The 13,134-nt window shown below is 31.5% G+C and overlaps 2 protein-coding genes across 2 annotated transcripts; one reads left to right on the forward strand and one right to left on the reverse strand.

The window, feature by feature from the left end:
- The first annotated feature begins 1,335 nt into the window (after positions 1–1,335).
- LOC109172052 (probable xyloglucan endotransglucosylase/hydrolase protein 27) lies at positions 1,336–4,148 on the forward strand. Its single transcript, XM_019321204.1, has 4 exons — positions 1,336–1,675; positions 1,785–1,885; positions 2,387–2,595; positions 3,327–4,148. The coding sequence occupies exons 1-4, from the start codon at positions 1,495–1,497 to the stop codon at positions 3,838–3,840; spliced, it is 1,005 nt and encodes a 334-aa protein (XP_019176749.1). The 5' UTR covers positions 1,336–1,494; the 3' UTR covers positions 3,841–4,148.
- Positions 4,149–8,460: 4,312 nt separating this feature from the next.
- On the reverse strand, positions 8,461–12,297 carry LOC109171794 (anthranilate synthase beta subunit 1, chloroplastic-like). Its single transcript, XM_019320868.1, has 7 exons — positions 11,924–12,297; positions 11,735–11,805; positions 11,294–11,331; positions 11,081–11,191; positions 10,191–10,290; positions 9,324–9,459; positions 8,461–8,800 (listed from the first exon to the last, which is right to left on the reverse strand). Exons 1-7 carry the CDS (start codon positions 12,206–12,208, stop codon positions 8,687–8,689), a joined length of 855 nt encoding a protein of 284 aa, XP_019176413.1. The 5' UTR covers positions 12,209–12,297; the 3' UTR covers positions 8,461–8,686.
- Positions 12,298–13,134: the final 837 nt, after the last annotated feature.

Below are 13,134 nucleotides of genomic sequence, written 5' to 3' on the forward strand. Positions count from 1 at the left end.
TAGAAAATACTAGTATATATATATATATATATATATATATATATATATATTAAAAAAATACTATTCACTCAATCACTCCTATATATATCACTACATTTTACCGCTAAGACACTATATTCTAATTCAAGAATAAATGTTCTTAATTTTGTCATAAATTTTTTAGGGTCTGCACTCCAAAAATTCAAAAAAAAAAAAAAGCAAAATAAATTAATACTCATAAATTTTAAAGAAAAAAAAAAGCATGCAATCTAGTACTAAATTATATTATAAGTTGACATTAATAACAAAATTGTCACAAAAAACCTTGTGGTCGAGCGACATAATTATGGCTCTCCCAATAGAATGTTAGGTGTTTGTGCTTCAATAGGTTGAGAAAGTATATATGGACAGATACTATATTGTAACAGAGTCAATAGTATTCAAAAAAAAAATTGTCAAAATTTTAATTTAGGGATTATGATTTTTTTTTTTTTAAAAAAGCAAAATTGTTAAAATTTTAAAAAGCAAAAAAAATACCGAACTGGATTATGAATCTAATTTAGGGATCAAATAATTCAATATTTCAATTTAATATTTTGATTAGTCAATTATCAAAATCTTTATATTCCAATAATATGTCAAAAAAAAAAAAAACAACTATACATTTATGGCAAAATCTTTATATTCCAATAATTGTCAATTGTCTTTTTTATTTTTTAATAAATAAACGTATGAAAGCTTTAATTGTTGCAAATGATCGGTCAACTATTATTGTAATTTAAATTTAAAATGTCTAATAAGAAAGATGTAGTAAAAGTATAGAATATAAAATAATATAAATAATTAATATATCATGAACACAAGATTTAAAATTGAAAAGAAATTTATGCATATGATTTTTTTTCTTTTTAAAATCTTATAAATATTAACAGAGAATAAATACTTATATTGATTTTAAAAGAAAAAAAAAAATTGATATAAACTATGTGTTATGTTTGGCAATTTTTTTCCCTTAAACTTGAAGTGCATAATTAAAGGAAAATAGTTCCTCTAATTTATCTATAATTCACTTGTAACATTATTTATAATTTTGAATGGTAGAGATGATCCAGTGAATAGAACATAATTCTGGTACTATGAAATATGTTTAATGAACCTTCTTAATTTCTGGAGTAAAATTTTCTCTGTTATCCAAAAAAAAAATTATGTGATCTCGAGTTAATAAAAAATAAAAAAAAAATTGTATATAATAATTTTTTTAAAAGGGAAAATTAGTATTTTTTATTTTTTTTTGTATTTTGTAACTGAAAATTTGGAAATGTTCTGAAAACAGCTCACACCCCTGAGTATCAGCACCAAATATAATGGCCACCCTTTTTCTCCCTCTCACAATAGCCACCACCTCTCTTTCAGTTTTTCTTGTACAATACGATTCTCTGTGCTTGTAAGAACCAACACCCAGAACAATCCCTTCACTCTTCACCTCCATAACTGATCGAAAGAACCCAAAAAAAAATGGTGATTTTTCATCTGAGAATTTTTGTGTTGTGCTCTGTTGCTTTACTGGTCTCTGGGTTTTCAAGAAATCTGCCAATCGTTTCATTTGACGAAGGCTACACTCATCTCTTTGGAGATGCTAATCTTAGAGTCCTTGAAGATGGAAAGTCTGTTCATCTTTCTCTAGACCAAAGAACAGGTTTTTATAACTATTTTTTTTTTTTATTTGTTTGGAGCTTTTAATATGTTCTGTATGATAATATCGTTTTAATCCTTTGTTTTTTTGTTTTTTTTTTGGGTAAAAACAGGTTCTGGGTTTCTGTCTCATGACCTTTACAGTCATGGGTTCTTCAGCGCCTCCATTAAACTACCTTCGGATTACACGGCCGGTGTGGTGGTGGCGTTTTATGTAAGTGTTTTGTTGGGATTATTTAAATTTTTGTAACAATAAAATCATTTTTTTTTCCTGTTTGGGTATTCGGGTTCTTGATTTTCCGGCATCAGAGACTCCATGAGAGTGTGTGAGTCTGTGATCACTCTCTTCATGTCCAGTTTCAATTTCTTGAAACTGATTAACTTTAAAAAAATAATAATAAATTTCATCATAGGTTATGAAAATTACTGGTCTTTTTTATTTTTTTAATGATAAAAAAGTTTTGTTTTTTCTTAGTTTATTCATTTTTGTTTTGCTCCTTGATGTCTGATAGCAAGGGAATCTCAGATGCTTTGATCCTCTGTGCAGTTTCCCTGTTTCCTGAGCTGCTTTTTTTAATCAATAAAAATTAAAATATGATTACACAGGAGAAATTGTGGAAGTATAAGAGGAGTTTCACTTAAAAATCTCCAAATCTGCTGGATTGAGTGTTTATAATCCTCTTTTGTTTCTGTTCTTTTTGTAATCATCGTACAGATGTCGAACGCCGAGATGTTCCAAAAGAACCATGACGAGATTGACTTTGAGTTCTTGGGGAACATTAGAGGCAAAGACTGGAGGATTCAGACTAATATTTATGGCAATGGAAGCACCAGCAGGGGCAGGGAGGAGCGATATGGCTTGTGGTTTGATCCCTCTGAGGATTTCCATCAATACAGTATCCTCTGGACCGAGAATCTGATCGTGTAAGATAACTCAATTGCTTCCTTAAACCGCTATGTGGTTGTGTACTAGACTTTTAGCCAAATACTAAGAAACGGGGTTTTCTTGCTTATCTGATATTGCGGGCTAGTTTTATATGCAGCTGCTGTTTCTCGTAACTCCCTTGTGATTTGTGAACTATTCGTTTCTTTTTAAGGTGGTGGTTCTTTGTTGTGATAGAAACATGTTTCCTTATTAAGGTGGTTGGATGTGCAGTCACTTGCTTGATGTAATTGCAATAAAACCCGTAATTTTGCTTTGCTGCTTGCTACCTATCCATGGGATTTTAGGTTACGGTATGAAAAGAGGGCGATTTTTTTTCCTCCCTTTTTGAGGGTGGGTGGGTGGTGTGAATTATATGGGGTGGAAAAAAATAAACTTGCCAACAAGAAATACCAGCAGGCAGCTGCTCTTTAATGCCTGGGTTCTTTAGACTGTGTCTCGGGTTTTTGCCTGTTTTCAAACATCCTCGGAACCTCAATTGTCTCGGGTTTTTGCCTGCAACAATATGGATAATTTGGAACTTTGATAGGTTGTGTTTTCTGTAGTTATAGTCTGTAGGCCTAACAAATAACATTAAAGAACACAACTGCAACGAAGAGAAATTGTAAATTTTAAGGTTTAACTTAAGGTTGTTTCTTTGCTTCTGTATGCTGACATGAACTTATGTTGTTTGGTAACCTAGTCTTTGATTCTCCTATGTTTGTTCTTGCAGCTTTTATGTAGATAATGTCCCGATAAGAGAAATCAAGAGGACAGAAGCGATGGGAGGAGACTTCCCTTCGAAGCCGATGTCTTTGTATGCCACGATATGGGATGGATCGGGGTGGGCAACAGCGGGGGGAAAGTACAAAGTGAATTACAAATATGCTCCCTTCGTCGCAGAGCTCTCCGAGTTTGTCCTCCACGGCTGTGCAGTCGATCCTATTGAGCTGTCATCGGATAAGTGCGAAACCGCCCCGGAAATGGCCTCGATCCCAACCGGGATCACACCCGAGCAAAGGACTAAAATGGCGAGGTTCAGGAGGAAGAACATTCAGTACTCTTATTGCTATGATAGCGCCCGATACAAGGTCCCTTCAACCGAATGTGCCCTCGATGCTAAAGAGGCCGAGCAGCTCCGGAGATTCGACCCCGTGAGGTTTGGCGGCGTCCCCCGCCACCGTGGCAGACGACACCGCCGAGGAGGCGGGAGAAGTAGTAGGGATGGATCCTCCTCCTCCACTTGAGAAGGCTAAGGTTTCATTTATTGTGATTTAAGGTTGTTGTTCACCTACCTACCTACCTGTGAATAGTGGATACAGGAGATGAGAGGGGAGAGGGTGGTCATTTGGGAGGGCAAAAGGAATTTTGAGTGTAGTATTGATTGGTGATGAATGGGAAGGGGAGGGGGTGGGGTGGGGGTGAGATATGTGTATTTATTTTATACTTATAGTGTCATCTTAGCCATGTTCTCTCATTCATCTTGGGCTTTATATATTTATCATCATGTATTTGCTACTCTTCAATAAGTATATATATGCTCATTGTTATATCATATATTTGTGCACAATAAATGAAGAACTTTTCTCTTTAATAAACCTATACTATAGTTAGAAATTAGATTCATATTTGGTTTTCGTACTCTTTGATTACAAGAAAGTCCAGAGTTACTATTCGAAGGTGTGCTCTAGGTGAAGTTGCCTTGTAAATCTTAGTTAACAAAAAAGACTACAAGGAGCTTATCATTCTAGTTTAATGTGTTAACTAGTAATTCACCCGCGCGCTGCACGGAAAAAAATTATGTTATTATAAATATAAATAAAAAATAGAAAAACTAAAATATTTTAAATTATTTAATATAATAATATTTTTGAGCTTCCATTGGTCAAGTATTTATTATTTTTATAGAATACAAAATTACAATTAATATTAATATTAAAATTATAATTTTGTATGGTTAATATAATCTCTAATTATGTGCATATTCAAATAAACTTATAGAGAGAATTTACATAATTACATTGATTTATTCTTAATTGTATTTCATCTATATTATAATTTTCACAATACGAATAATAACTAAGATAATTACATTTGGAAAGCAAATTTCAAATTTTGTATGTGTAAATTTAAACTCTAATTGAACACATTTTTTATATGATTATATAATATATAGCTATTTTATTTTTCAAAAATATATTTTTTATATGATTATATAATATATAGCTATTCTATTTTTTAAATGTTTTGCTTTTTTTTTTTTTTATATATAATAAAGGATGTTGTGGCATTAATTGTAACATTAATTATTCCCAAACCATATAGCTTTATTATATAAAGGATGAGTTGTGTTTTTATTGGTGATGTATATAAATTTTATATATTATGAATCAAATGTTTTAAAAACTCTACATGTATTGTTAATTAGTTTTTATTTGGAGGAAAAGCATCATTATACTATGGGGTATTAGATATTGTTCAAATTGTTTTACTATTTTACCTTTGAGTGCAAGTAACATGATTCTAATTTAGAGATACTTAGTAAGAAGGACGGGAATTGAAAGAGTGTGATTGTGACAGACAAACATATTAGGTCAAGGACACCTCTTTTCTTCAAATTATAATTACAAAAGAGAATTTGACGATTGGTAGATGATCAAACCATCCGAATTTAGCATTGTTTGAATGTTACGAGTAGTTTAACCATTTTATTTTATTTTATGGTGGTTTTAAAATTATGAAAAATGACTTGTAATTTTTCTTTTTTGAATTTTTATTGTTTGACAATCAATATAAAATGAAGTCAACAAAAAATACTCGTTCCTGTCAAAAGAAAAATGACCAAATTTGGCAAAAAAATATCTTCAGAGATTTTACTCGAAAGACATTTTCTCTCTCTCTTTTTGCAAATTATATAACAATACGATGTCATTTTTGACAAAATTCCTATTTCTTTCCCTTTTCACTGTTAACGGTGTTAACCATTTATATGTTTACATACTCGGAGTTTAATGTTCATAAACTAGATAATATGTTTAAAAATAAAAAAATTAGTTTAATATTTATAAACTAGACACTATATATTCATAAACTCAAAGTTTAATGTTCATAAACACGTTCAACATGGTTTTTAAAAAATGAAATAGCACCCCACTAATCATGACAACTGGGACTAGGGTCCATAGAATAACTATCACTCTCTTTTGGAGTGGTGTCAAATCGGCGCGTTGACACACCATATATCTGATTATTATTTAAATTAGATTGGGCTAGTTCAGTTAAAATATGGATCTAATTGAGTTAGACCAAACAATACAAATCTTGACACGACTTAGCCCATGTCCAAAACAGTTAAAAAAAAGGTTCTATTTTTCTCCAGACGTTATGCCATGGAACCGTGTTCACCATTCATGGTGAACACGGTTCTAACGGTGTTAGTACACCGTTATCATCTTCTTCTTTTTTTTTTTTTTTTTTTTTAAATTAATTGCGTGACTTTTCTTCTTTATTTTCACATTTTGCGATTTCACTTTAATTTGAGGTGAATAAAGATTTCGGACATTCATAAATTATGAATTCATACCTGCACATTCACTTTGGAACCATGCCTACACATTCCCGTCCGAAATCACGGACATTCATAAATTATGAATCCATGGCTACACATTCACTTTGGAACCATGCCTACACATTCACTTTGGAACCATGAGATTATGAATTTTCTGTTATGAGATTATGAATTTCAGTTATGAGATTATGAATTTTCTGTTATGCGATTATGAATTTTCTGTTATGAGATTATGAATTTTCATTACATTCATAATTTCGGACATTCATAAATTATGAATTCATGCCTGCACATTCACTTTGGAACCATGCCTACATATTCCCGTCCGAAATCACGGACATTCATAAATTATGAATCCATGCCTGCACATTCACTTTGGAACCATGCCTACACATTCACTTTGGAACCATGAGATTATGAATTTTCTGTTATAAGATTATGAATTTTCTGTTATGAGATTATGAATTTTCAGTTGTGAGATTATGAATTTTCTGTTATGCGATTATGAATTTTCTGTTATGAGATTATGAATTTTCATAAAATTCATAATCTCATAACAGAAAATTCATAATTTGATCAAACGCGCGCCGTTAACTCCACATCCACGAAATTTTTTTTTTGGCCTAAAAACGACGTCGTTTTGCCTTGTGTTCACCATTCTCGGTGAACACGATTCCATGGCATAATTTGCGATTTTTCTCTAATTTCTTTAATTTAAAATTATTGTATTTATTAATGATTAATTAAAATATGAATTGTATTGGGCCAAACCAAACAAATAAAAATCTTAGCCCAGTCCACAAAAAACCAGACGTTATGCCATGGAACCGTGTTCACCATTCATGGTGAACACGGTTCTAACGGTGTTAGTACACCGTTATCTTTTTTTTTTTTTTTTTTTTTTTTTTTTTTTTAATTGCGTGACTTTTCTTCTTTATTTTCACATTTTGAGGTTTCACTTTAATTTGAGGTGAACAAAGATTTCGGACATTCATAAATTATGAATTCATGCCTGCACATTCACTTTGGAACCATGCCTACACATTCCCGTCCGAAATCACGGACATTCATAAATTATGAATTCATGGCTGCACATTCACTTTGGAACCATGCCTACACATTCACTTTGGAACCATGAGATTATGAATTTTCTGTTATAAGATTATGAATTTTCTGTTATGAGATTATGAATTTTCAGTTATGAGATTATGAATTTTCTATTATGCGATTATGAATTTTCTGTTATGAGATTATGAATTTTCATTACATTCATAATTTCGGACATTCATAAATTATGAATTCATGCCTGCACATCCACTTTGGAACCATGCCTACATATTCCCGTCCGAAATCACGGACATTCATAAATTATGAATCCATGCCTGCACATTCACTTTGGAACCATGAGATTGTGAATTTTCTGTTATAAGATTATGAATTTTCTGTTATGAGATTATGAATTTTCAGTTGTGAGATTATGAATTTTCTGTTATGCGATTATGAATTTTCTGTTATGAGATTATGAATTTTCATAAAATTCATAATCTCATAACAGAAAATTCATAATTTGATCAAACGACGCGCCGTTAACTCCACATCCGCGAATTTTCTTTTTTGGCCTAAAAACGACATCGTTTTGTCTTGTGTTCACCATTCTCGGTGAACACGATTCCATGGCATAATTTGCGACAAAAAACCTAAATTTTATTTTTTCAATTTCTTTAGTTCAATGTTATTACATTTGTTAATGTCTAATTAAATATGAATCACCGTTCAAAAAAAAAAAGTTAAATATAAATCAAATCGATTCGAACCAAACAATAAAAATCTTGATCTAACCCAACCTATATCCCAAAGTTTTTTGTTTCTTCAATTTATTTAGTTCAAAATTATTATACTTCGTATTTATCAATTTATTATTTATTTTTATTATAATAAATGACAAGTTAAAACATATAAAATTACATCTTTTTATTATAATTATATTGATCTTTATAACTATTATAAATTTTAATTTATAATTTTATTTTAATAATAATAATAATAATAATAATTATTATTATTATTATTATTATTATTATTATTATTATCATCATCATCATTAAAATAAATAATATTTTATTTTAAAAAATGACTTCGTACTATATTTATTTTCTTGTTTAAAAAAAATAAACTAACCAAAAAATAAATCATTTTTCAAAAATCGTTTTCTAAAAAGCATTTTCCATGTTTTCAAACAGATTAAACCTTATAAATGCGACATGATAAATTAATAATATCACACATTAAGGAGTGATGGTTAGGCAATAATTTTAGTACAATAAATAGAATTATTCATCAAGAATCAAGAGAGAATAAATATGCCACATTTTCCTTTCCAACACTATAAAGAAAAGCAGCTGAGTTTCAGTATTTGCAGATTCAGGTTTTTGGCCCTAAGAGAAAAACAGCTCACTAAGAGCTTTGTGGGCATTTAGACTATACCGCATATGAAAGTTACAATGAAAAGATGAGCAGACCCTCTCTCAGCTCTGGTGCTGGGATTCAGCTTCTTCCTTCTTCTCTACTAATTTGATGAAGTTCTTAACTATGGTTTTGCCTTCATTAGTTATGATGCTTTCAGGATGGAATTGCACCCCCTGCATATATATCATCATCGGGTTAACGAGAAAGCTGTTAGTTCAACTCAAAAGGAATACGTGATCATGATAATAATGTAGCGAAGGACATTGTTGGGAATTAAGCTATAAGATACGAAAGCATGAGAACTTGTGGACAAATCCAAACCATCGATCTAGTAGATCTAATGGTTGAAAATAAAGAAAAAAGAAATTGGATGGGGTCATTTTCATAAATATTACAAATTTCAAAAATTTGACATATTTTTGAAAATGACCCCACTCCTTTTTTACTTGATTTCCTATCCATCAGATCTCGCAGATTGATGGTTTGGATTTGTCTAAAGGTTCTCACCTGAGAAGTGGTTCTCATATGAATCAGTTTCTTGATGATTCATAGCTATAGGTCAAATGACAAGTTCAAACATCATAGGAAAGCGACTTCAAATTTACTATCGATTAAATGAGTAAAAAGTAAAACAAATCATTAGGCCATGCACTAAAAATGCCTCTGATTCTCAAAAGCATATATTGCCTACTTTACCTGAAGATGTCGATATACTTTGTGACGAGCAGCCATGACCAAGCCATCTTCCGTCCATGCTGTTATCTCAAGTTCATCTTTGGGGAAACTATCCTTATCAATCACAAGGCTATGATATCTACCTGCAGTGAATGGGCTGAAGGCAGATATATAATGAAAAAAGTCATGGCTCTTTCTAAGGATCTTTCCTGATCATAAAAAGTTAAAAAATTCCCAAATTTCACATACCATTTCTTTACAGTGCCAAAATGAAGAGATAATAAACCATGAAAAGAGTCAGTCTGTCACAAATTAGTAGCTAAATTAATTTCGAAAGGAAGAATTGTTGTGAGGCTTATGTGAGTGGTCTGGAGATAAGTCACAGACAGCAAATGTTTTTGAAATTCTGCCAGCTTCCCTTAAAGCTACGCTTAGTGCAGTACCAAAAACTAGTTTCAAGGATAAGGATAGAAATTCTTATAACAAATATGAAGCATTATTTTATTTGAATCTTTCATTTTTACTGCAACACTCACAACACAAGTAAAAAACTAAATAATATGAATTTGGTACTGACAAAAGATGTTATCAATAAAACAGGCAATTGGGAAAAGCTAATATAGCAATAGTGCAAAACTTAATGCTCATATTTCTGACTAGCATGACATCCACTTTTTCCTGTTTGTATTTTGAGGTCCATAGAACAAGTTACTATAAAACAAGTCAGCTTAACCTATAAACATACATATTGATAAACGTATTGGAGGATTACACATCCAGTAGAGTGAATATGGGTCATATACTCACTATAACATAAAATGCCAACAAAAATCTATTCAATACCTACCACTAATATGCACATAATTGATAAAATCGCTAAGAGCTTACTTTGGCAGACCAGTGAATAAGCCATCTTCTCCACCCTCATTGTAATACACAAGAGAACTTTTCCCATGCATCACGCCATATGGAGAACGCACTACTTTTCCTGTAAAAAAAGGAAAATTGTTTTAATAACTACAGCTTTCACCTAAGAATTACGAATGTTAACTATGATGGTAGAGATGTAGAATGACAGAGAGATGGTATAGATGAGCACCCCTTGGCTTTGTATGTGGAGTTCTCGCAGACATCACTAGAAATTTCAGGCAAGATAGAATATATAGCACTTCACAAGCTTTAGTCCAAGTCATTTCACAATCAACTACTTATATTCAATATAAATCATTTACAAACCATTTCGTGATGATTTTATCTGGGCAAGCTTTGTCCCTATATTCTCTCATGGCTACATGTGGTCTATCTTTCTTTTGCCAAATTTTAAATTATGTTCTATAAGCAATAATTTCAATTAATAAATGCATCAATTCTCCTAGTTCCCACTGTTGAAAATTCTCCTATTTGTTGTTAGGGTTCAAAACAAAGAAACAAACACAGATACCTGGGCAAAAAGCCCCTCTTTCTTGAAGTATTCCCTTCATTCTCTGAATATATTTCTCTAGTTACTACGTACAAAGACCACAAGAGAATTAGAGAATGAATCACTATTGTCTTTGATGGCTGGGATCATACCTTTTGTCCCTTTAACCCCACATCTGGAGATTGTAAAATTGCACATATAAAGCATCATATTCATTTTTAAAAAATGTGGAAGAGTTCTAAATGTGTGATTTATGATTAAAATTGGTTGTAAATTTTCATTACCATAACACTAAAATAAATGTTTGATTACATAAAGATTTTAGCCAAGCTGGGTAAGACGTAAGAAAACTACTCACCTCCAAAAGCCTCACCAATGCACTGCAGCCCCATACAAACACCAAATAATGGAACAATAGGACCCAGTTCCAGTACAGTTTGTAATGATATCCCTGAATCTTGAGGAGCTCCTATAATCATTAAAAATTGAAAAAGAAAATATTAAGTACTGCTGGAAAGAAAATTAACATGCAAAACAAAGAACTGCTGCACATTCTCCTAAACATTCTTACCTGGGCCTGGTGATATGAGAATTCCCCTTGGATTTTTCCTGATAACAAATTGAAACAAAATTACAGGGAGCACATTCAACCAATTGAAGGAACACATTCAACTAACTCTTTAGCTTTAGGGAAATTTGAAAAATCAAGTAAACATAAAAGATCACCATTGGTTGAATATGTTCCACATAATTTTGTTTCAATTTTCCATTCATTCAAATTGAGAAATGTTTAATTCCGCATACTTTTGGACTATATTACTCTTACCCCTCAATTTTGAACATAAACAGAAACCAGAAGAAGTGAAATTTCATCACTTTACCTCATCATAATTAAAGAAAGAAAAACAATCTATGAATAATAGGTCATAAGAATTTCTAAATTAAAATGTCATCCATAGCATCAAAATCCAACATTTCCAAGCGTAAAAACTACTAGAAGAGTTTTCCTTACTTCTTCAGTTCATCCACAGTGAGATCATCATTCCGATAAACCTCGAAATCGCATCCCAGCTCTCCCATATACTTCAAATCACAAATAAAGCAACATCAATTAAAGAATGAATACAATCAATCATAAAGCCAAAAAAAAATTAAAAAATTAAAAAATTAAAAAATTAAAAAACTTTTGAAAGTGACCGACCTGGCATAAGTTGTAAGTGAAACTATCATAATTGTCAATAACCACGATAGGGTTCTTCCGTTGCTTCGCCTTTTCAGATGAAGCCTCAACGGAGAACGCGGAAGAGTTCTTCGACACGGCCGGGGGCGCTCCGGTAACATTCCTCCTGATCGCAATTCGAGAAACGGGCGGCTTGAGGCTAGGAAATGCAAGGGGTTTGGGCGGCTGTGGAGCAGAAAGAGAAATCCTGGTTTTGAGGTGTACTAGGGAGGATTGGGCGGAGGACGGCAGGGCAACGGCGGCCATGGCGGAGCAATGATACGACGTCGTTGACTCTATACTTCGATCAAAGTGAACCGTTTGAAGTTTGCAGACAGTTAGGAGTGAGGCTTTTAAAGCGGGGGGGCCGCGGGGTGGGGCCGTGGGGGTATAAATCCTATTTAAATATAGTAATAATCTTTAAGATTATTACTTTACTCCGATTTTATAAGAATGTTGCTATTTGCACCACCATTTGATCAAAAAGTAGATATAAAGTATCATGAGATTGTAAAAATGTAAAAAATTTTAATAATTACATAAGTGGTGTAAATAGCTAAAGAGGTGTTCAATTTGTTATTTGTATCACCTTAATCTACGAGGTGTAATTAATAATTTTATAATTCAAAATTTAATTAATTAAAACATTAAAAAGAGAAAAGAAATATTAATTAACGTATAAATATATTTTTGTGCTACTCTAAACAAGGTCTACAGAGATATTGATATTTTTCTGAATTTATTAATTCAACAAATTACACGCAACTATTAAAAGTTACTTCGTATTAATTAACGTATAAATATATTTTTGTGCTTTTTTCAATTTAATTTATTAAAAAAATGACATAATAAATATGTAAATTTATATATTCATCAAATTCAAAAATTAGATGCAAAGAAGTTATTATTTCATGTATAAATAAATTTTGAAATCTATTTAATATAGCAACCAATTCAATGTTATAAAAGAAAATATATTTCAGGATGAATTTTCATGATTCATGTTTGATTTTATCGTTCTTTAAAAACATTATCAACAATAAGTTAAATTTTATGTCATGCATTGCACGGGGATAAATATATTAAAAAGACACACTAGCTAACAACATCATGAGAGTCATAAAATTATATTTTAATATGAATGTATATATTGGACCCGATTGAATAGTTTTAGGTCGAAGAAACTCAAATCT

Source organism: Ipomoea nil, unplaced genomic scaffold, assembly GCF_001879475.1.
Source record: "Ipomoea nil cultivar Tokyo-kokei standard unplaced genomic scaffold, Asagao_1.1 scaffold0382, whole genome shotgun sequence".
Lineage (NCBI taxonomy): Eukaryota > Viridiplantae > Streptophyta > Magnoliopsida > Solanales > Convolvulaceae > Ipomoea > Ipomoea nil.